This window comes from Salmo salar, chromosome 24, assembly GCF_965601325.2.
Source record: "Salmo salar chromosome 24, fSalSal1, whole genome shotgun sequence".
Lineage (NCBI taxonomy): Eukaryota > Metazoa > Chordata > Actinopteri > Salmoniformes > Salmonidae > Salmo > Salmo salar.
In genome coordinates, this window is record NC_138314.1 from 7,609,273 (window position 1) to 7,634,893 (window position 25,621).

Here is a 25,621-nt window from a genome sequence, read left to right on the forward strand (position 1 = left end):
TTCTCATCTTCCATCTCAGACCCCATTCCTCCCCCTCCATCTCAGGCTGGCCTGCACACGCGATCCTCGAGCTAGCCCCAGCTAAGCCTGATAAAGGCTAACACAAGCTCTGTGCAACAGCGCCCTAACCCACTTCCCTGTCTGCCTCCCCACTTCTACTCCAATCCCCCTCTCCACTCCCGCCGCCGCCTGACTACACTTTCGCTTCGCATTACTTCTGCTATTCTAACTTTTCCACTTCTGAGCGCTATCAATTATGCACTAGAATAACAGTGGTGCCCGGGCCGGGGCCGGGCGGCGGGACATAAAGGCCGATTATGAGTGTGAATAATTCAGCCTGATTCCGTGCCATGTCCCTCTTACCACTGATACAGGCAGGGGGAGTTCTGCTCCGCTGTGCCGTTAATGTACCACGGACAGAGGGAAGCCGAACAGGCCCTAATATAAGAATGCCTCTCCCTGTCACAGAAAGAGTGAGTGAGGGTGAGGGGAGAGTGGGATACTGCATTACTAAAGATCAGATCACTCCCCTGTTCCTCTGCTCATTATCAGATTGGGGTGGAGGATATGTTGAGGGACTGAGCGATTGACACCCGTCAATGAGAGGTGAAATCACAGACAGACACTTCTGGCTTCGGAATATGACGCTGTAAAACAGCATGTGTGTTGCCTCTTGTTTGGTGATGCCAAGTATATTGTTGATTAGTTACTTGGTTGCCATGTTATTTTATATCTGGGAAAGTTGGGACCTTGAAAAAAAAAATTAGTCAACGGAAGACATTCATATAAAAATTGCTCTGAAACATTAACTTAAAATGGCGTCCGATTTGAAAATGGCGGGTCTCACTAGGAAGTAAGTAGGAAACTAAAAGTACCACTCAAAGACATCCTCAAAGTAAAGGTGATATAAAACAACATTTTCAACAGCAACATTCAATACGCCAATTTGAAAACTCATTAAAAGTGAATTATCGTACATAATATGTATCATAAGGGTAGTCAGGGTCAAACCACATGACGAACAGAGTCCTGAGACTGACAACAGTCTGTCACCTTCAAGGTTTCAAACATGTCCGCCTTGACCTCGATTCCCCAGAATTGCGTGCGAAGGTTTGCAAGTACAGCTCGACCTGGAGATCGCAAACAGCTCTAAATATTTAATCGTCCTCCCCCAAGCACAGAGCGGGTTGCGTTCCAATCCAATACAAGGAAAGGTTCTATCTCTTATACCTCACTGGCTAATAATCTAGCTTAGCACATTTCCCGTCAAGTCTCTCATCATGTGAAAATAATTAACTTTATACAGCTGCAAGCGGCAAGCTGTATCATCGAAAACAAATCTAAATGTTATTGTATAGAGTTTTTGAAATGCTCCCTTTAAAAAAATGTGTTGGTACTAATGCGAAAATACTAATGAAAGCTCCAGTCTGGATATATTTTGTGACGGTTTATGTGTATTAATGAAACAAAAAAGAATAGAAGCTTCATGTGAAATAATTTATTCAATTAAGGTAGGCCTAAATATGACGTTTTTTTCATTGTTAAAATAAGCAAGACAGGGGCAAGTGGAAATCTTCCAACTTTTTTAAACATTATATAAATTCCTACTTTTAAGAAGAAAAAAAACAATATATTTGTATAGCAGTGATATGACTATATACAGTAGTTGTTTAAAAAATATTACAACAAATGTAATATATTTCAAATAATAATTGACAATGAAAAGTAAATGAAATTGACATTTTAAAGGAAGGAAGGGTAATAAAAAAAAGTGTGAATAACAATAAATATTAATAAACCCCACAATAAATAAGAAATAAGAAAAATAAAATGGAAAAGATTTCAATTTACGTAAATAATTAAATACAATTACAGTAAAAAAATATTATACTCATTGCAAATGCATGATTTATAAAATACGTTCCTATTCTTTAAACTTCTAATTGTTTCAAGACACTGGTCCTATTATTATATTCATTATACGAGGAACACAACAGCATAACTTAAGCCCTAATGAGGCAATGAGGCCATTCCAACAATGTTAATTTCTGGGAAAATAAAAAAACCTCCTGCAATCTTGACTATTTGGGTTTCCATTTGCCATACCCCCCCCCCCCCCCCCCCATTTAATCCTAACTGGATTGTCTCCGGTCGTGTTTTAGGACTGACGTGGAGTCAGTGAGGAGTACAGAGCACAGCAGGTGAGACGGAACTATGGAACTCTGAAACCCTTGAACACTGGTGTTCTGTGTGTTCCGTGTTCTAAGGAACTCAAGTCGGCCTACTGTATATTCCAAAGAGACCTTTTCAAAACCAAGAACCAACCCCACAGAGAGAAAAATGTTACTCGTAACGTTACGTCTGAAACAAGAATGTGTGCCTATTCATTGCCGAAAGAAAATGTTTAGAACAGTACAGCTGCAAACATTTAAATCAAATAAAGTCAGAATGCCCTTGTTTTGTTATCAAATTGCATTATTTCATGTCTCTCATGTCTATTTCTGCTCTGTGACGGACCCACCTTCGATCTGGTGAAATATTGGCAGATAATCACAGATGAATTTGAGATTATTTTCTTTTCTTAGGAAGACTACACTCCGCACAGTTCCTTTAATCACACGTCTCTTATTTCGGGCCATTTTATATACAGTTAAAAATGCCAAAACTCTTGTCATGTAAGGCTGTATAATTTGGCTAAAGAATGGCTGCCAGCATTACCCCTTTCTTTGTGTCTGCTCAAAAGGCTGGCGCCACGTTTTTTATTTCTCCTCGCTGAGCCGCCATGTTTTTTCACTCGCATGGCCCTGTCTCAGTCTGGGAGAGAGCGAGAGAGAGAGAGAGAGCGAGAGCGAGAGCGAGAGCGAGAGCATGTAATATTCCTATACCATCACTGCATTCACCTTAGCCATCTTGAATGCACAGAGAGGGTTGGCTAGCCACAAAGACCGACACAAATGATACAGTAACGTGTTAGCCAGCCGTCAGTCAGCCAGGCCAGCCACAACACTGGGCCTAAACCTAACACAGGGCACGCTGGGTCACCCCAGCAGGATCCCCCAAAACCCAGAAATGATTACTGACAGATCGACTAATAATCTTTGGGAGAGAGCATGCACGCGAGAAAGAGAGAGAGAAGCAGCTGCCAGGGTTGTAAGGCCGGTAGGAAGAGAGGGGCAAGATGGAGATCAAGAGAGAGGGGAACGAAAAAGGCATGTTTCTCAAACAACACCCACACACCTCACAAACAACCAGCTAAGTCTCAACTACGATTCCATATATCTTTACCCCCAAACATCATTCCACCACACCCCTCTTTCCCCCAAACGTGTGTATATATATATATATATATAGTAAATAGTATATATATATATATAGTATATAGTATATATATATATATATATATATATATATATATATATATATATATATATATATATTTTAAGTACTGCATTTCTCAATTCTGACTGGACTGTACCAAACAAAGGGTATTAAAAACTAAAGTGTAGCGATTCTTAAAAAAACACATACAGGAGGCTGTAGCCCCAGGCCACGTTCATCACCTCTGTTTATCCTGGAGGCTTAGGGCACTTTGGGGGCTCCCCTTAAGTCTCTCTTATCTCATTAGCCTTTTAAACTGATTAATAGGAATGCCCGGGCTTTCTAAGAAAGGAGGGAAGGAGGGAGGGAGGGAGGGAAGGAAGAGAGAAAGAAGAGAGGGATGGGGGATTTTAGAGGAAGGGGTTTTGTGTCACAGGACAATGAGCTGATGGCTTTTTAAGCCTCTCAGTGACTCCATGGTTAATACCCTGGGTAGTAACGTTAGATTCAAAGGCCCGGGATAGGGGCTTCACTCCACACTCACTCTGAAGAGATTTGGGGGGTAAAAAATAAACATGGAGAATAAATACCGCAACTAGAGCTAAACAAAATAGATGAACTCTACTTCTTAAATAGAGCTAAGACACTTTTGAGTGTGTGTGTGTGTGGGGGGGGGGGGGGGGGGGGGGGGTCTGTGTGTGTATGCGCGCATACGCTCATACTGTACGTGTGTGTGTGCCCTATGTTCGTTGGGGTGTCATATTTGGTTATCTGGGATAATGTTTTGGATTATCCAGGGAACCAAAGCTGGGCCTTGAGGAGAGGGTGAGGATAGGATTTAACACACATTCCGTGGATTAATTGCTTCCCCTGTATGGTAGAAAATGAGGTCATAGAATAGTGCTGTGGTCTGTTGTAACACTGCTGTATACAGGGGGTTTCTGCTCACGCACTCGAACATCCAACCCATATCAAACCGAAGGGCGCGGGAGATACAGCTAAGCCAATCAGAATCCCTCCGGTAGAATCCATTTCTAAACAAGATTTGGTGTACAGAGGAGTAAAAGGAGTCTACTCTAGTTGATCAAACAACGGATGAAGAAAATAATGGTGGGTCGAAAAGAACTACTTTAAAAAATATATCCCAATGATAGTGGTATTGTAAGTGGAAATCACTCCACAGTCTCTCTCTCATGCGCGTGCGCACGCGCGCACACACACACACACACACACACACACACACACACACACACACACACACACACACACACACACACACACACACACACACACACACACACACACACACACACACACACACACACACACACACACACACACACACACACACACACACACACACACACACACACACACACACACACACACAAAGGGAAACAAAACATGTGGCCTGAATCGGAGAAGGGTTAATCCTTTCTGCATAGACCCATCCTACCCCACCATCACTGGGAGGGAGGGAGGGAGGGAGGGAGGGAGGGAGGGAGGGAGGGAGGGGGGGGGAGGGAGGGAGGGAGGGAGGGAGGGAGGGAGGGAGGGAGGGAGGGAGGGAGGGAGGGAGGGAGCTACTAGCCAGCCCTGTGTGGAAGTGAGCTAATCAACTAGTTCTGTATGGGAAATAAGGTAGCAACGTGAGAGAAAGTAGAGAGGGAAACTAGTTAGCTCTATGGAGGGACAGAGGGAGGAATGGAGGGAGGGAGGCTAGAAGAAGGCAGTTAGAGTAGAAAGTCAGGGAAGGAGGGAAAGGGAGGCGTGAAAGGAGTGATGAGAGGGGTACAAACCGAAGGGTGTGAGGGGTATACATGGGGCCACCTCTTCACCACTCTCCTCAGCCTCACTGTCGCCCTCGGTTATAAGACCCTGCCTTCCCCTTTCTCCTCTTCCCCCTTTCTTTCGCTCCTCCGTGAACATGCTACAACTTCAGCTGTGCCCCCACCCCTCCCTCATCAACTCCTCCAACTGCTCCCTCTATCCCTCCCTCCTTTTCTCCCTCCGTTTTAAGTGCATGCATACTTCCAGTCCTGGCCGTGGAGAGAGAGTGGACAGAGAGAGGAGGAACAATGACCGCCTTTCAGCCTGTCAGAACCCGGCGTGTGTGTGTGTGCGTGTGTGTGTGTGTGTGTGTGTGTGTGTGTGTGTGTGTGTGTGTGTGTGTGTGTGTGTGTGTGTGTGTGTGTGTGTGTGTGTGTGTGTGTGTGTGTGTGTGTGTGTGTGTGTGTGTGTGTGTGGAGTGAGAGAGGGTTGTGCTGGTTGTATTTGAAGCTAGTTTGGAAGTGGCCTAACTGTTTTGTGGCTCCTCTCTCCCTTTCAAGCAGCGGGGCAGAGCGAGGTAAAGACCTTGTTTCCTTGTATTTGTGTTTAGGGAAATGGAATTGAGTGGGGAAATTAGTGTTGCACGGTATACTGATACCAACATTTTAGAATACCTTAGTAGCGTTTCATATGATACCACCAACCTTTCAGCCCTACCAATCTAAATAACCTGCTGGTGTCTGTTATAAAATGGTTATAAAGTCTGTTTATTTTTTTAAATAAATTCAGTTGAATTTAAGCAAAAGCCACCAGTTTCTTGTATGCGCAGGTCCAATTAAATCCACTTCACTTTCATGCACATATCACATTTGGCAGCTGTAATAAACCAGAGCATCCCCTACCAGCCCTCACTCACCTGCTTCTCTCAGCATTCAGCTTTCTCAGCATTCTCTCAGTATTTTCCCCGTACTGACACAATGACATGCAGATCCTTATGCATGTATATTCCTACCTTCCATTCATCCAGCCAAATCACAGGTAGGCCTCCGCAAATATCAGCGAATCAGTCATTCTATGCAGTTTTCCATTATACACTGACCAGCGTGAAGTTCAATTCAATGTGCTGTATTGACTGGAAGTGTGAATTTCAGTTTTTTTTGGAGCTACGCCACTGATTTCTTTCCCACCATCGTGATACTTGGCCTGGTATCGTATCCTATGTAAAATGTTGTTATTGTGACAACACCAGGGGAAGTACTATAAAAGGCTGTTGGATGACGATACGGTAACACTCGCATACACTAGGTTGCCTTAGCGTTGTGCAGCAACGACGTATCCAGCATTTTTTATCCAAGCACCAGGAGTCATGGTACAATAAGGTGTGCTAACATTTCCTTCCTGAATTTCATATTCTGCCAATCGAGAAGCAGCAGTAATGTATGGGCTCTACTCATGGAAAGGGACATTAGGGAGTAAACCCAGCAGACTGTGAATGTTAGACTGGGGAGAAGTGAAATCTGTTCTAACGTTGGTGACTCTTCAGGAATCTATTGCCTCGGAACTAGAGCGTACGGGTCGGGCTACATTATTTTCTCTAGGAAAATGGACCACACAGCACAACCATTTGACAATCTCTCTCTCTCTCTCTGTCACTTCTGAGAAATTACCTCATGAGTCATTTATGACGGGCTACAACTGTCAATTAGTTCTTTATTCTAGAGCTGGAGATGTGTCGTCCTTTGGGATCCATTCTCCACACTGCTCCCCAGCTAGAACAACATCCACTCCCTCCCTCCCCCGCCAAGCCAAAAAGCCCCCCCCAAAGTTAAATAAGGAAAACGTCTGTGAATGGTCAAAGTCAGTGTACCATGAAAGGAATTATCTGTGGAAAATGGGTCTGGTAAAATCAAGGTTTTCAAATCGGTTGGTCTCGGTCGCGTCACATTTTCCAGTTGCACAGTAAATTGTGACGACAAAAAGGAAAATCAATCATTCAATCATGCCCTTCTGGTCTTTTCATGCAAATGTTGTTACTGCGTCAAAATGCGATTGAACTTGGAGCGTAAATGAGTTTAACAGCGGAACACAGAAAACAAATCAAGCAAGACTAAATGAGCTGGTTGATACCCAAATAAATGAATAAATCATTTTACTACACTTGATCAAAAGCTCAACAAAAGAAAAAAAAAAATATATATATATATATATATATATATATATATATATATATATATATATCTATCTATCTATTTGTTTTTCTTGGTTTCAATTTAAAAAATATATTAGCATATCTATGTCCATGTAGCTATACGCCTGACTTCCCCATAAATTGAATAAGTCCAAAAACAGACACGCAGCATAAGATCCAAGTTATGTTCTTGGACTCCTCTCTCTATATTGGCACAGGGCATAAAGAACTGGTGCCATGGGTGGCAATGTTGAGTTACTGCAAATTCCATACAACCCGTCCACAGCCAAATCTAAACCTTTGCATATACCCATACAGTCACCCTACACTAAACAGACGAAGATGAGCAGTGAGGACAAGGATGGGAAGGATTGGAGGGTTGGAGGACAAGAGTGTCTGATAAATGATTGACAGGTCAGGGTTTGGAGTTGTGGGGGGGGGGGGGGGGGGGGGGGGGGGATGAGGGTTAAGGGGTAAGAGACCTGCACAATAGCGCCCACATCTGGTCTGGGAAGGCAGAGCACCCCATGCCACTACCAGCTGCTTCCAGACCTCCTAATAAAAGGCCAGAGGGTTGGTGGTGGTGGTGGGCAGAGAGAGCGGCGGGGGGGGGGCTTACTCTGCAAAGGCGGGTGGGGGGCTTACTCTGCAAAGGCGGGTGGGGGGCTTACTCTGCAAATGCGGGTGGGGGCCTTATTCTGCAAGGGGGGTGGAGGGTTGAGGGTGGGGGGGCCTCAACAGTTTCAGACACAAAGGCATGAAGCCGATAGAAATAGAATGCATAGAATATACATCATTCTACAATTCCGATTCAGAGCTTTAGAGAAGCAAGAACAAAAAACAACGTGTTTATGATAAACGGCATCTACCCCTAGGAACTGATCCAGAGTCATTTGTGTGGTTTAGGTCTATAGGTAAAGGTTACTGAACTGGGAAAGGGAGAACTGGTACAGAATCAGTTCTTAAAGAGTAAACCCATAAACAGACCCTAAAACACTCCCCTGTCTCTTATACCTTGGAGAACCCTGACACACAGAAACTAAACTCAGACCAGGGGGATATAGAAAGCATTAGGGCTTAATAAAACAAACCCGTGGAAATAGAGGAGAAACACAGGGAAACCGGACAGGGAAAAAGTTATTTTTATCAATATAAGTGACAGAATTTTACAAAAGTACAGTATACGGTCAGACACATGTGGGTGTTGCATAAGCTGGTTAATACTTTATTGTTTCTAAGTAAAGCTATAGCGTTCCTGTGAAAGCTGAGGGTTAGTGAGCAGCTAAATGGAGAAGGGCTGGCCGATAGCGGAGTTACAGCACTCCACTTGACCTTGGAGTGATTAAGCTCAAAACAAAGCACAAAACTGGGCATTGAAATGGGGAAAAGGTCCACAGTGAGTCATTGAAATGAGTTAAGGCCACAGTACAGTATGTGCCATGTAGACCCTGCCAGTGCTATGCAAATAACCCAAGCTTCCAAGGGTGATTTCTTTTTTTTTTTACAATAGTTTGGGGACATTTTTTCTGCTCTCTTAGATGTACCAAATTCATGTCATTTCTCTACATCACTGTTAAACTTGGACAACAATCGATCAGAATTAACTTTCATGTAAGAACGCGAAAATCGCAAAATACCAATTCAAAATTCACCAAAAACAATTCCAATCAGCAAAACAAATTCTCAAAAAGCTTATTTTTTTTATTTATTTGTATTTTATGTATGCATGTTTCCCTTACAATGACATGCAAGTTCATATAATCTCTAAGGAGTGACACATCCACAGACCCCAGTGAAGCTGACTGTTCCGCCCGCCGCACGGCATCTCTAATGGGGTCAGAGCCGAGAGGCAGGACCAGTGCTTACTGAAGAACATCCCACACACATTTGACGGAGATGTGTGGTGTTGCCTTCTCTACCAGAAACCCCACCCCCTACTGTGGTCTCTCCTCTCTTTCATTATAACAGCCCACAATGGATACACTTCAGAGGTAGGAAATGAAACTGTTGTCATGACGGCGTAATAAGTTAAGTCAAAAAATACACAGAGGTTACTTGTTCAAACACTGCACTGTTTTTTTCAAAAGGCTCTCATGAAATGGAAAGATATTGTTGTTATCAAAAGGCAGGGAATGCTATTAAGCCCCTGCAAAAAGTAATTCACATTCATATCACAAAGCATTCTCTTCTCACGTCATAATTTTCCGTAATCTTAATCATTTATCACACCTTGTACGTTGTGTATCTCTACCGCGCTCTCCCTTCCTCGCTGTATCCCTCTAACGCCATCTTTCCCTTCTCTCTCTTTGTCTCTCTCTCTTTCCGTCTCTCTCTTTCTCTTTCTGTCCTTGCTGAGTCTAACCTGCGCCCGCAGTGAACGTGCTCTTGCGGACGCCGCAGGGTTAAAAGAACGACAGAGCAAGAGGCCATTAACGAGAACTAATCAGCATTCAGTCAGAGAGAGAGAGAGAGAGAGAGAGAGAGAGAGAGAGAGAAAACAACTGACGGAAAATAAGTCAGAGGGTATAGAAAAAGAGAAGCGATAGGGCAGATGGGATAACGTGTGTAGATCATTGGGGTCAAATTCATTTAAACTCAAATCTACTGTTACATTGGGTGTGGGATTTCATCTAAAATATCCCTTCCACGTAAATGAATATATCTGTTATTAAATAAGACATGGAACTTTAATCAAAACATTTCCGTAATGTAAATAAATAAGGCCTTGTTGGCTTTTGAACCCCCTGCGTGGACTAGTCTCCTATCTCTCCGTAGTTATGGACCAAGGGGTGTGGAGACTGCGCTTTCCCTCGACAGTCTGAACATGTACCGTGCCTGTGTTAGTGTAGTCAGCACACGGTGCACACACACAGACAAACACACATGCAGAGTGACAGACAGTTTGTCACGTCCCGCGGCTCGGCGACAGGTAATGAGACGTCCAACCGAGTGAGCTGTAATTATCAGATGTTTATGAGAGTCTGAAGGAGAGGGAACAAGCCCTCGGTGACCTCCCAACCCATTATTCACATAGCAACGGTACATGCACAGAGTGGCCTAAGAGCTATAAGGGAGGCCAGCCGATCAGGGTCGGGGTCAATAATACCATTTCAGTTCAGTACATGACTGTTTGGTAAATCTCACATACACACACACGCCTCAACGTTCTCCAGCAGACATAGGCTAGCTTTGTGCTGTATTGCTGTGTGACCTCTGTGTGTGCCTGTGAGTCTCTGAGTGTGTGTGTGTGTTTGTGTGCGTGCGTGTGTGCGACCTCCGCGAGACTGTGTGCGTTTCTCTAACAAGCACCCCTAGTTGGGTCCATGAAGGGACTCCTGAAATATTTTATTGTATTCATTCATTTTCTGGGCCCAGTGTGAGAACGAGAGAGAGAAAGAGAGAGAGAGGGAGATCCACAGCTACAGAGGACAGGGGGAGGAGAAGGAGGAGAAGCAAGGGGGGGGGGGCTCTCACCAGCAGGACAGCAGGGACCTCCTGAGAGAGAAACTTCCCTTCGTTACACCAAATACTCAAGAAAGAAAGAAAGAAAGAAAGAAAGAAAGAAAGAAAGAAAGAAAGAAAGAAAGAAAGAAAGAAAGAAAGAAAGAAGAATCCTGAGACAAAACTGTGTCCCTTCCTTAAGGACGTTAGAGAGAGAGAGAGAGAGAGAGAGAGAGAGAGAGAGAGAGAGAGAGAGAGAGAGAGAGAGAGAGAGAGAGAGAGAGAGAGAGGAGAGAGAGAGAGAGAGAGAGAGAGAGAGAGAGAGAGAGAGAGAGAGAGAGAGAGAGAGAGAGAGAGAGAGAGAGAGAGAGAGAGAGAGAGAGAGAGAGAGAGAGAGAGAGAGAGATTCAGAGTAATTAAGCAGTTACAGGTTCCCAGTCTCCTGCCGAAGGTGTGAAGCATCTAAATGCTCACTTCACTTTGAGCCAAAAGGGCCACAAAAGCCTACAGTCTGGTACCATACACCACTGAACTGTACACCCAAGTCCTGAGAGTAAACACCTACGCTAGCAGATAACTAAGGGCTGTATGATTTCGCCACAATCCCCTTTCGGAGAGTAATATTTCATACAGAGAACATACGCCATACACCACATACAGAGAGAAGACATATTTATTTACTGAGTCATCTGTAAGATCTCTACTCTCCTCTATCTCTCTCCTTGTTCTAGTTTTCTGACTCTGCCCTATAGGGTTGAGAGTCAAACAAACTTGATTAGTGTAAGTAGAAGAGAATGACTAACATTATTAAACCCTTTCACAAAACCTGTTTCCTGTCCTCGGGCTAGTCAGGACTTCAAAAACAAGACAGGGGCTAGGGAAACAATCTATTTCTCATATTTTACAATGACACACAAGTTCAGCATGTATTGAAGCCTAGTTTACTTCTCCAGACAGTTTTCTTCCCTTCAATTTCAGCTCTCAACCAGAGATTTACAGTGAGTTTACTCAAACGTTTTAATTCCTGTGTCTTTATTTTTTTTCTTCCCCTGGAACTAAGTAAACGGTCAGCCCATCTGGAGTGAATCAAGTGGTCCGCAGAGCCGCCAGTCAAAGTCGTTGTGAAAAATGTGCACCCTAATGAAACTGTGTCTATCAGCGTAAGACATCAGATACAACCCAACTTTGCGTTACTTGTATTGAACAAAGCGGCACACAAATAAACAACTGGCTTAAGCTGGAGTGCAGAGCTAGACCACAACAGTCACGGTGGAGTGTATCTGCACTGGGGATCTCTAGTCTACAGCTAGAACAGCCCAACCCCAGCTCTAGTAGGCCTCTATGCTGAACCCTACACTTGGACCATCACCACTAATTGCTCTCAGCAATTAATCTTTTTTTTTCTTCCCACAAACTTCAAACTGAATATAAATAGTTATACAAGAACGTCTGCTTAGCTACAATTAATGACTTTATTTTTTAATGTATTTGGAGAATTAGCTTAGGGGCTTCAAACAACAAATAGTGAACAGCTAAACCCGCATTGGAAATATTCAGACCAGAGTTAATGGTGAAAAGGAAAGTCATAAATACTCATTTAAAGTTAAAATAACACATAAAATAAGCTAAATATGATAAGTAAACATATTTTTGACTATGTAATGTGTGATTGTCTGCTATTAAAGTTTTCCAGAAAATGTTATTTATTTCCGTAAACATATTTTTTTATTACATGTACTCTGTAGAAAACGGCAATAGCTAGACTTTCTATGATATGGGTTCAAGGAAATCTAAAGGTCAACCTACGCTGACCTTATTCTCACTGTAATACTGCTACATTGGTGCTTTATTGTACCACTCAATACAGATAGATATTTTCATGAATATGATGAATACACATCTTGGACACACATCTTCTTAGTCCTATAAATAACTATGTTTGTAAAACTCTTTTCTCTCTTGATCAATTTCAATATTATTTTAAATTATTCGATACAAATATTTTTTCTCCACGAAAATAAAACCATTTTTTTTTGGCCAATTCTTGTTGATATCACCCATATTTTGTGGAAAAGTTTCAGATTATAATGTATCCTAACAGCTACATGCACGCTTGGATGTCCAACGTCTTTTATTCAATATTCAAGAAACTAAAGTTCGTTACATCAACGAAATCCATTAAGTGGGTTTTTTAGGTGCAAAATGTGGTTTGGAACTTTGTTTATGAATGTATCCCTCAAATAGGTTATCATTGCGAGCACAATGGTTTTGGAGCAGAAGTGTCACAGTTCCCGAACTACCTGGCCGTGGGCTAATAAATTGGTGGATACATTCTACATTTCCTATTTTGATCATCAATTTATTTGAATGTTTGTGATTTTAGACTGTATGCCAATAACGTTACCTATCGAAACTCGCAAGAAGTAGAACACTTTAGTGCAGCAAAACTGATTGCTTTCAGAACTTTTTGGGACTTTTCAGTCATCCTCCAATTGAATTACACCATTTACATAGGCTATTAATTACATATCTATGACTTAAACCTATAAACCAAAATAGTCGCATAATGATATAATAATTCTAAGTAGGTGAAAAGATTTTTGGGGGAAATCCAGAGGAGTTTTACCTTTTCCATTGGATTAAAACATGTTTTCCGAATGAGAACAATAAGTGGATTGGATAAATCCTTGGTGAACAGCTCATATCATGATCAAAAGAAAAGACAAGAAATTAAAAGACGAAATGAAGTCCAACCTATATCAGCCTGTCGAAGCTTTTTGTTCCTGATTGAGTGGGCAAGGCCTATTGATTTCTGATAATCTTCAAAATTGTAAGAGGGATCCGCAAATGTGCCGATAGGCTACAACTAGTGCCAATACATAAACTGAAGGCCTAAAGACTTGAGTGGTTCCCCTTTTCACCCCGCTTGTTGTTCTTACAAATACGAAATCTGGGTTAATCATGGTGCCATGTTTGACCAGCATTTGCTACCTGGAGTGGAATTCCGCTCCTTCGAAGATGAGAGAAGTTGGCTACAAATACGCGAGTACGCCGTCCAAACGACGCAATGATCCACGCGCTATCCTACATGCGCCAACAGCAGGCTTACTCTAATGAAATAACGTTCCATGATTTAACCCGGTGTCTATCCAGAAAACCGGCACTAGCGCCCACTCTTAGGTGGGGGTTAGATTCAGTTAACACCGAATGCTGGTACTGGAACACGCGCGAATTTACTCCCCAACAGTGCGCTTTTCGGGTAACACATCGAAGGCTTATTATATGCCAAGATGACAGATTTGATAACTTGACGAGTTTGATTACTGTTGATTGTATACAATTCAGTGTAGCATATATCCCAAATAGGCTAGCCTAAATCCAACCCGGTGTGCACAGGTTGTGTTCTGTTGCATCAATAGCCTACCCACATTTCTGGGAAATATAACCCATCTGAGTGATGTGTCCAATAGGCAGTAATCTATACCTTAAATAAAAGTCACCGCCATCGGTCTATATATTTTATCCACCGAAACGTTTTGGGCGGCCCGTGTGGAGAACATCGACTCGCTTCGGCCCCACTGTCCGCTCTGAGTGGCACCTACCTGGGGTTGGTTCGGTTCCAGAAGACGGCATAGCGGTCGGCCACCACCTTGGAGCTGGGTTCCTGGCTGAATACACACATCCATATCACCAGAAAGACGAATAGCACCATCTCCACTTGCAGCATCACTACAGCAAAGTTCGGCACGTATTCCTCTTCGATGCGGGGTGACTGCGGCGTCAGTCAGTTTAGGGTACACTTCAGCAGGAGAGATGCTCTCTCTTGTTTACATTTGTGTGCCTTTTCTGTCCTCTGTCGCAGTTTATGGATGGCAGAAATAGGCAAGACAATTCAACAACAGAAAATCGCTATCTCCTGCCCCAAGGTGCGAGAGGCTTTGATAGCGCAACCTGCAACAGAGATGACGCCTCGTTGGTCAATTGGAATCACACTTAATTTGACGACAGTAGCAGGTGAAGTTATCAAATGCGAGTGTCACTGTGGTTAGTGCTTCTCTCTTCAGGTTCAGTGTCTGGTTCAGTTGTATAATATGTTCATGGGACATCCGTTTGATGGTTCCAGTATGCGTAAAAATTACTCCTAGGCCAGACAAAATATGTTCACATAAATATACACATAGGGATATCAAACAAATAACGATAAAACAGTTGTTAGAAGTCCCCTCTAACAGACTACAGCAGTCTCTGTACGGTCATGCGCTGAGCTGGATCGGTGTCAAAATTGAGTAAGGAAAAGGAGCAATATGTGTCCAATGTCCCCCTATAGCTCGTGTCCTTCAATGTCCACGTTTACAGAGATGGAACTTTGGAAAGCCATATAGGCAACCCCCGATTGTAGTCTAGTCCTTTTTTTCGTAACGGTGTCTCTGCTCCGTTCGCAGACTGGCCGAAAAAGGCAGCTATCCTTTCTCAGCGCTGTCTTGGAAGTGTCAAGGGGGTGGGGAGGAGTCCGTCCTCGTCCTCCGAGCCTCTCTCATGCGCTACTGCTGGGTGACAGTAGAGACGCTTCCTTACCCGGAACCCAAATGGCAGCATTCCACTGCATCCTCTTCATATATAAGCATTGGCGAGAAAAAATAAAACACGCTTTATTCATGTGCTTCTTTCCCCTGATGTTTAGATTCAACGGGACGAGACTAAAGGGACGGTGAGAGCAAAGGCAGCCCGGTGCAGCCAGAAAGTGGGTTCGGTTACAGCCGAACGGAGGATAGTCCCATTGGTTTGAATTTTGAATGGGCGTCACACTAACAAAGCAAAAGCCCCTCCCCTTCCAACCGAACTAATTCAATTACTATGAGGTAGCTGGAAGTATCGTTTGCACTGGGAGAAGGAGCTCAGGACAGGGACCGAGATATAGCCTGTCAGATCACACTGATTAACGCACCGCGCGGGCTATTTCATTACCGAGCAAACGGACACAGACCAAGGTTCGAGTTACGATCTGGACCGATAATGGTGTGTGTGTGTGTTTGTATCTCATTAACTCAGAATAGAATCGAGCACAACACATTTCCTGTTCTTTTGACACACATCTGTAGCCCCGGGTCTATAGCTATCTTGTGATTAAAAAAAACAAACTGCAACAATACATTTTTCATCCAGAGTTTCTCCATGATGACATGACCCTCCACAGCGGATGGATATCCAACTTGTTGCAGTGTGGTATCGATGCAGCGCCCAGACGCCCCGTAGTGGAGACAAGGAAAATCAACCAAGGCTACTCCTACAGTACAACTGGCACAACGAAGTCCGACTACAGAGGTTATGAAAACATGTTATGGCAATACTATATATGTATTTTACAGAGAGTATAGGACACAATAGGACATTTAAGATGTATAAAACATTATATTAAATGTTAGCTAGTGAGACTTGCACCTTTATTTTATAAGGTAAGTAGAGTGAACTACGAGCATGGTGATTAGTCGACATAATTATTAGCTACTCTTCTGTTTATTAGTGTGGCTTGCGAACGCAGGCACACTTTCAATATTTAACTTTTATTAATTCTATACGCGTCAGAAGGTATTGTTACCACAACAGTTATAGTTGAAACTACACAGATATAAAGGGTTAGCCACGTTTTAACCACCGTGTGACAGGTGTCTGTTGAGCCATAGCCTCAACAGACACCAATATTTAACTGTTATTAATATTTAACTGTTATTAATTCTATACGCGTCAGAAGGTATTGTTACCACAACAGTTATAGTTGAAACTACACAGATATAAAGGGTTAGCCACGTTTTAACCACCGTGTGACAGGTGTCTGTTGAGCCATAGCCTCAACAGACACCAATATTTAACTGTTATTAATATTTAACTGTTATTAATTCTATACGCGTCAGAAGGTATTGTTACCACAACAGTTATAGTTGAAACTACACAGATATAAAGGGTTAGCCACGTTTTAACCACCGTGTGACAGGTGTCTGTTGAGCCATAGAGGGGCCAGGAGAAGAATGGGAGGAGGGGAGCTAGAGAGAAGGAGAAGCGGAGGGATGGTGGTGGGGAGGAGATTAGATGGGTCACAGCTCATACTTTAAAATAGTCCTTTTGACCTCGTCCTGGTAGCTGGTGTATACTGAACACACACAGATTGGAACTCAGGCCACTGACAGCTACCAGGAGAGGAGGAGAGCCTAGAGGTCAAAGAACACTCGTTTTCACAGCCACTTTACAGCCGTAACTGCATTCCTTTCCTGCTGGGTCTCTCTCTCTCTCTCTCTCTCTCTTGCTCGCTCTCTCCACACACAATCATACACCAACAATGCACAGACACTAATGTCTGTCCATGAAAAGAAGATTGGGCTGCTGTGTATGAGAACCCCCTACTGCCCACAATTCTCTTTATCAGGGAAACAGCCATTTACCCTGTCCCCTCTTAAACTCACACAAACAAACACAATACACAGACACCAGAAATTCTCTCTGTCTCCCTCTTTAACCTGCAGTCCCATTGGGTGGCTGTGATTACATCTATCTGCTACAGGCCTAGTTTTCTTCCAGGACCATCCACACATTCTCATGGAGAAATAACAAGGAGCTTGAACTCCATTTCCAAGAAAATTGTTTATTTTTTCACTTGATTGATTGGTGTTGAAAAATACAATTTCAACAAAGAACATTGTGATAGTACAGTCGTGGCCAAAAGTTTTGAGAATGACACAAATCTTAATTTTCACAAAGTTTGCTGCTTCAGTGTCTTTAGATATTTTTGTCAGATGTTACTATGGAATACTGAAGTATAATTACAAGCATTTCATAAGTGTCAAAGGCTTTTATTGACAATTACATGAAGTTGATGCAAAGAGTCAATATTTGCAGTGTTGACCCTTCTTTTTCAAGACCTCTGCAATCCGGCCTGGCATGCTGTCAATTAACTTCTGGGCCACATCCTGACTGATGGCAGCCCATTCTTGCGTAATCAATGCTTGGAGTTTGTTAGAATTTGTGGGGTTTTGTTTGTCCACCCGCCTCTTGAGGATTGACCACAAGTTCTCAATGGGATTAAAGTCTGGGGAGTTTCCTGGCCACGGACCCAAAATACCGATGTTTTGTTCACCGAGCCACTTAGTTATCACTTTTGCCTTATGGCAAGGTGCTTCATCATACTGGAAAAGGCATTGTTCGTCACCAAACTGTTCCTGGATGGTTGGGAGAAGTTGCTCACGGAGGATGTGTTGGTACCATTCTTTATTCATGGCTGTGTTCTTAGGCAAAATTGTGAGTGAGCCCACTCCCTTGGCTGAGAAGCAACCCCACACATGAATGGTCTCAGGATGCTTTACTGTTGGCATGACACAGGACTGATGGTAGCGCTCACCTTGTCTTCTCTAGACAAGCTTTTTTCCGGATGCCCCAAACAATCAGAAAGGGGATTCATCAGAGAAAATGACTTTACCCCAGTCCTCAGCAGTCCAATCCCTGTACCTTTTGCAGAATATCAGTCTATCCCTGATGTTTTTTCTGGAGAGAAGTGGCTTCTTTGCTGCCCTTCTTGGCACCAGGCCATCCTCCAAAAGTCTTGCCCTCACTGTGCATGCAGATGCACTCACAACTGCCTGCTGCCATTCCTGAGCAAGCTCTGTACTGGTGGTGCCCCGATCCCGCAGCTGAATCAAATTTAGGAGACGGTCCTGGCGCTTGCTGGACTTTCTTGGGCACCCTGAAGCCTTCTTCACAACAATTGAACTTCTCTCCTTGAAGTTCTTGATGATCTGATAAATGGTTGATTTTAGGTGCAATCTTACTGGCAGCAATATCCTTGCATGTGAAGCCCTTTTTGTGCATAGCAATGATGACGGCACGTATTTCCTTGCAGGTAACCATGATTGACAGAGGAAGAACAATGATTCCAAGCACCACCCTCCTTTTGAAGCTTCCAGTCTGTTATTCGAACTAAATCAGCATGACAGAGTGATCTCCAGCCTTGTCCTCGTCAACACTCACACCTGTGTTAACGAGAGAATCACTGACATGATGTCAGCTGGTCCTTTTGTGGCAGGGCTGAAATGCAGTGGAAATGTTTTTGGGGGATTCAGTTCATTTGCATGGCAAAGAGGGACTTTGCAATTAATTGCAATTTGTCTGATCACTCCTCATAACATTCTGGACTATATGCAAATTACCATCATACAAACTGAGGCAGCAGACTTAGTGAAAATTAATATTTGTGTCATTCTCAAAACTTTTGGCCACGACTGTAGTTGGCCATGTTTTTCCAAGGTCTATGCAGACAATTGTAAGTGTCAGAAATCATCTTTTGATGTATAACCCGCACACACACGACTGTATGAATAGAAATTGAGTTGAACACGGGTCTTACTCACTCTACTCCTGCTCTCTCTCCCTCTCTTCTAGCTCTCTCTCTCGCCAATATCACTTCACACAGGAAGCATTGAGTGTGTCTAATCCATGTACTCACAACATACCAGAGGGGAATTTTACGCTCCGTCCCAAACCAACACAGGTCTCACACACACACATACACACACACACACACACACACACACACACACACACACACACACACACACACACACACACACACACACACACACACACACACACACACACACACACACACACACACACACACACACACAGGTCAGTGGGAGTGAGTAGAGGACTGGCTGTTCAGTATGTAGGGTTCTTGTTGGTTAGCCAAATGTGTAATTAGAGAGTAAACAGTATCAGACAGCATCACAGACTCATTAAAGGGGTGTGAGACGAGAGCATGGGGGATCTAGCTTGTCTGGTGTCAACTCTACAGCTCCACTTCTGGCTGCAATACAGTATCTGTACTCCCTTAGAACCTGGAGTCAGCAGAGGGGAAACCTCATTTTCTGTGGGGTCTTTGTTAGTCACAGCAACTTTAGCAACAAAAAAAAAAGATATGTTTGGAAGCATTTGTCACTCACTCACTTATCCCCGTCGTGATGGCTGGCGCATAGAGCAGCAACAACCTTCTGTCGGTCTCGGGACGTCTTCTCCACTGTGCGGCAGTTCTGCTGATGTTGTTGGAGCTCAGACTCCATTGTTCTCCTCCATATTGTCTTGGGCCTCCCCCTCTTACTGCCCAATGTATCCATTTGTGGCATCTGCAACAAAAAAACACAAATGAGGGGAAAAACCTATCAGACAACATACAGTGAGCTCCAAAAGTATTGGGTCAGGGACACATTTGTTTTGGCTCCCTAAAATGGGGGGGACTATGTACAAAATGTGCTGTAATTTCTAAACGGTTCACCCGATATGCATGAAAACACATGACCTCATAGTCATCATTTGATCATTTTAAGTCCAAAGTGCTTGAGTGCAGAGCCAAAACAACAATAAATCTGTCACTGTCCCAATACTTCTGGAGCTCACTGTATGTAGCTAAAAGAAAATGCATTCTCAGTCTACTTACCTTATAAAATACAGGTGTAATACAGGTGTAATACAGGTGTAATACATGTGTAATACATGTGTAATAAAGGTGTAATACAGGTCTAATTGAACATAAACAGGCATAACCAGTAGATAAAACAGGTCGGAGCAGAAGGTCCTTTACAGGAGCTCAAAGACCACTTAGCCCCTCATCACACACTCACAGCTCCTCCAGCGTTGTTTTGATGTGGGGCTGTATTATCTGGGTCAGGGGCTTAGGTCACTCTGGCCTAGTAGGTCTGAAGAGAACACTTTGACCTTGTAGTCTACAAGATTACAATAAAGCGCTTGAGTACCTAAGTGATTTATTCCAGTTACGTGCATTTCAAATCAGCCATAAATATATTAAATACGCATCGATAATGGTGAAGAGTACTTGTGACATATCTCCTATCTGTGTTGTATGTAGGAAGAGAATCCCATATAAACGTGTGTATAGACATGCAGTATGTGATGTGTTCAGACATCGTGTAGCTCCCGGCCTCATTGGTACACAGCTCCCACACACGTTAATACGATGCTCTCTCATTAGCTTAGACAATGGAGTCCGTGTGAGTTAGTATTACAGAGTGATCACTGCACATACAGTATGCTCCTGTGCTCTACAGAGGCATGCTGGGTGGGGACCAAGAGGATGGGTAATCACAGTAGAGTCACATCACTGAGAGGAATGGAAAATGCTATGCTATAAAGTTATACTGGTCATTTGACATGAACAAACACATACAACTTTAGACATGGGTTATTGCTCGTTTTACTTCATGCACCCTGTGTCCACTCAGTTTGACACCACTGTCTCTCCACCTGTTTTTACCAGTCTAAGCTATGGTCCTCATTGATGTCATTTCAGAGGTCATTTTTAGGTCATTACACTGGATTTGACCTTGTGTCGGTGAATCATAAAAGTATCGATTTTTTTTTTTTTAATCGTCCCATAACGAATACTCTAAAACGAAATCCGTAGACGCTTTCAGAGAGTGGTCAAACTACTCCTACACTCAACGCCCGCCACCATGTGGTGAACATTCTTGTCGTTATCACTGATAGGTTGCACCCCTCCCTCCCTCCCCCCCTCCCTCTCTCTCTCTGAGTCCTTTCTTCAGACTGCATATCAGATGAGGACTTTTATTGTCGCACAATGCACTTCGAGCTTTAGCAAAGCAGATCACTCAGGGTGTCCGTGTCACAGAGACGACACCTCGGGTTGACGGAGTCGCGAACGGCAGACAGGAATCAATAGGAAGGACTAATCGGACAGATTTGCTGGGACGGGCTCAGCCCTGAATGTCAATGATGGAGCGCTGATGGGGACTGATGCTGTCATTACTACACACTCCATAGAGCAGACAGGTGTAGGTGGGAGAAAACAGGACGAGCCTGTCTAGCCAATAAAGAGTAATAAAGTGGGTTTCCCAGGCCTGCTGAGGGAGAGTTTTCCTGCACGAGTGAAAAAGGAGCAGTTAGTCATGCTGCGTGTTGAGAGAAAGAAAGAGCGGGGGTCTGTGCGTGAGCGTCGAAAAGGGAAGCCGGTCTTATCTAGCCAAATAAATCTTTCCCTGACTGTTCTATCTCAATGTAAACATTATGAACACCCACTTTTTTGTCTGTTAGATGAGTGAGAATAACAATGTAAAGCAGATCTGGTCTACATGGGGCTGTTGGAAGTACAGTAGATGATATAGAATTAATAAGAACATTCTTTAGTAGGGTCCGTATCAGCCGACACCTGTAAAAGCAACTGTCCTGTGTCAGCCGTACACTTCGCCTCTCAGCAGTACAGATAGCATTCTTCTTCTCTCACTTTTCTTTCCTTTTTCACACAGAGTACACAGTGACGTGCGTGTGTGCACTCTCTATCACAGCACCTTCACAGACACATACAGGATGGACCTTTAAGACCATGCAGCCCACCAAATCCCCAGCGGCTATATAAATGTTTATTTGGCGCTTTGTTTCTCTATGTCGGTGTCTGGTACATTATTCTCTCGGTTTTTATCACACAGCTTACAAATGAGATCTAGTCCAGCTGGATTCTGCGTGTGTTCTCACGTCTTAGACAGACTGTGTGTGTGTGGCACAGGAGGTTGGTGGCACCATAATTGGGGAGGATGGGCTCGTGGTACTGGCTGGAGCGGGATGAGTGGAATGGCATCAAATACATGGTTTCCATGCGTTTGATGCCATTCCATTCGCGCCGTTCCAGCCATTATTATGAGCTGTCCTCCCCTCAGCAGCCTCCACTTGTGTGTGTGTGTGTGTGTGTGTACCTCAACAGGCTTTATTTTTGAAAACTCAATCCTAAAAATTGTATAATATATTCAGACAACTGCATTATTGTACATATGACTTCTATACAGAATAGATGTGTTACAGACTATTACGACCCAAAGGTGGGAGGAGAGAAGTCAGACCACTGTTGAACATCTTTGTATGTCGCACTCTTTCATTATAGAAATGAATGTAAAAAGCCTTTGATATGACCTTAATACAATCCAGTAGTCATTCTGGTCCATGGGGCTCTGACTTCTTTCAAGTCCCTGAATGAAATGAATGTTCCACATTCGTTTATTCCAGTTCTGTAGAAATGACTGAACACATTGTGATTCAAAGGCAAGCGCAGACTTAATGGGGAGCCTTACTCAAAGCAAAATGGAAATAAAGGAATATTAGCCATGTGTCAGTACTGTTCACAAGAAGATTCATCTTCTTTAATCCAGGTTTATTCTTCTCCTTCATCCTACATTCTCTCTCATTCTCTGTCCCGTTGCTACGTGTGAAGGGGCACAACTGAGTTCAGCCGTACGTCACTGATCATAGTACAATATTATTAGTGTATGTTGCTTCGCATGCTAATTAGCTTTAGCATTATGGATTGGGACTCGTCATAACGGGATGAGCTGAGATCCAAGTTAACCAGAAGGTTTGTGACTCTGATCAAATGAAGACGACGATAGCCCAATAGGATCCCTGATAATAGGGAGAGAATTGGAATATTTGAACGTGACAGAGTGTTTACAATGGTGGCTTAGAGAAGAAGCCAATTCAAAAAGTGACCATAGAGGAACTAAGACGAATTAGCAGCTTTCTTCGGGATATTCACTTTATTCCTACCCCTTTTTTTTCCATCAGAATACTATGAATTAGAGTCACCTCAGTTGTCTCCTTGCTTCAGGCATTGAGAGCCATAATCAAAGTCACCGCCCAATCTTTTTTTTTAAATCTTACGCAAAGGTAAACTCTTAATTAATCATTAACTCAAACATACTTTCTTGCAACTGTAGGGGGAAATCATATTTTTGACTAACCGTGGTTTCAATGTTTACCCACTGGGCAAATTTTTTGTTTTGAATCAACGTTGTTTCCACATCATTTCACCCCAAAAAAAATTGGATTTGAGAGAAAAAAGTCATCAACATATGGGAATTTCGTCTTTTTTATTTCACCCAACTTCTGTAAGATCTCACGTTGAATTCACGTTAGTTGACAACTCAAATGTAAATCAAAACTAGACGTTGAACTGCCCAGTGGGTACCCTCTCAGTGTGAGTCAAGAGGATGGAGGAAAAGCTTTCTAACATGGCGTCCATGTGGGTGGTTGAAAACATTAGGAAGTGACCCAAATGAACAGCCTAGTTTCCTTCATGTCCTTATTCGTAAGGACCTCCATTGAGGGCTGTGTTCCTCCATGGTTGTTTTAATGTGAGAACATTCATATAGAGCCTGACACCAGAGTAATCCTCCTTCTATAGATGTCATTCAGTGTCCCTGATAGCCCATTTCCTTGCCTTATTTTTAATTTGTCATTTTTAATGGGAGGAAAGAAGAGCGATTTGGAGCCTGCAGCAACTGCATCTGTGCCGATCTGGTAATCACACTCACGCACACGCGCACACACACGCACGTGTTGCTTCTGGAAAAACATATTTTCAAAGGTTTTCTTATTGAATAAAAAAAAAAAAATGATTTAGGAGTTTTAGCTTGAGTAATTTTCACCAATGAGAATCAGGAGTGATAGAAAGTGCAGATCTAGCACAAGCACACAATTTGGAATACAGGGGGATGTCATGAGAAAGTGTTGAATTTAGCTTAAGTAATGGATGATGGATTCACACACACAAACCAGAACCAAAATTATACTGTCATACAGCAAGAGTTATTGCCCATGCTAATGCAGTGTCCAGAAGAGAAACACCCAGCTAAAAGAAGTGAGAAAAAAAAAGGCAATGCTCGTGGAATGTACAGTGCATAGTAGAGCCTTTCCTTGTCCCCATTTGCATAGTGATGTCATCATTCTGTTCACTGTCCTATGATGTCATCATACCGTTCCCTATGCTCCCATGATATGAAGCAGGAGACGTGAGCTCAATGCATAGTTCCCCACAGTAGTATCAATCACTTTGGCTATGGGGGAAACTGATGTGTTGGACTGCGGTCATGGCAGATCAGCTCCTCCTAACAAACAGCTGGCAACATAGTCGAACCACTCCTCAACCATCACTGTAACTTCTCCCTCTCAGGAAATAGTTTGATGTATTGGTGTCATTACCTATACACACAGTAACTATATCAGGGGGACTACAAGAGATTAGCATCTTTCATCACATAAGCATTTATTAAATAGAATCAGATTTTTATTACTTGATACAACTCTGTAATACCTGAAAAACTCTTGGCCCTGGTAATTATAACCTGGAACAATGGCCCTCGGTTCTCCTGTTCAGGTCATAAGGAAAAAGTCACCATTACAGTGTAGCCTTACCAATGGAAGCTATGATCTATGGTCTCAGGAAGAAGCCACCCTTTGCCTTGATAACAGCTTTGCACACTCTTGGCATTCTCTCAACCAGCTTCACCTGGAATGCTTTTCCAACTGTCTTGAAGGTGTTTCCAAATGCTCGGCACTTGTTGGCTGCATTTCCTTCATTCTGCGGTCCAACTCATCCCAAACCATCTCAATTGGGTTGAGGTCGGTTGAATGTGGAGGCCAGGTCATCTGATGCAGCACTCCATCACTCTCCTTCTTGGTCAAATAGCCCTTACACAGCCTGGAGGTGTGTTGGGTCATTGTCCTGTTGAAAAACAAGTGATAGTCCCACTAAGCGCAAACCAGATGGGATGGCGTATCGCTGCAGATTGCTGTGGTAGCCATGCTGGTTAAGTGTGCCTTGAATTCTAAATAAATCACAGTGTCACCAGCAAAGCACCCTCACACATCACACCTCCTCCTCCCTGCTTCACGGTGGGAACCACACATGCAGAGATCATCCGTGTCTCACAAAGACACGTGGTTGGAACCAAAAATCTCAAATTTGGACTCATCAGACCAAACAACAGATTTCCACCGGTCTAATGTCCATTGCTCGTGTTTCTTGTCCCAAGCAAGTCCCTTCTTATTATTGGTGTCCTTTAG

The 25,621-nt window shown here is 43.2% G+C and overlaps 1 protein-coding gene across 2 annotated transcripts in view; it reads right to left on the reverse strand.

Annotated features, from left to right (window-relative positions):
* LOC106585191 (ephrin-A5b) overlaps positions 1 to 15,435 on the reverse strand; it is a 117,305-nt gene extending 101,870 nt beyond the window's left edge. For both annotated transcript variants that reach the window (XM_014171127.3, XM_014171126.3), the window contains exon 1: positions 14,320 to 15,435. In XM_014171127.3, the coding sequence (XP_014026602.1) occupies positions 14,320 to 14,444 (125 nt within the window). In that variant the 5' untranslated portion in view covers positions 14,445 to 15,435. The remainder of the gene's footprint in view (positions 1 to 14,319) is intronic.
* Between the last annotated feature and the right edge of the window lie 10,186 nt (positions 15,436 to 25,621).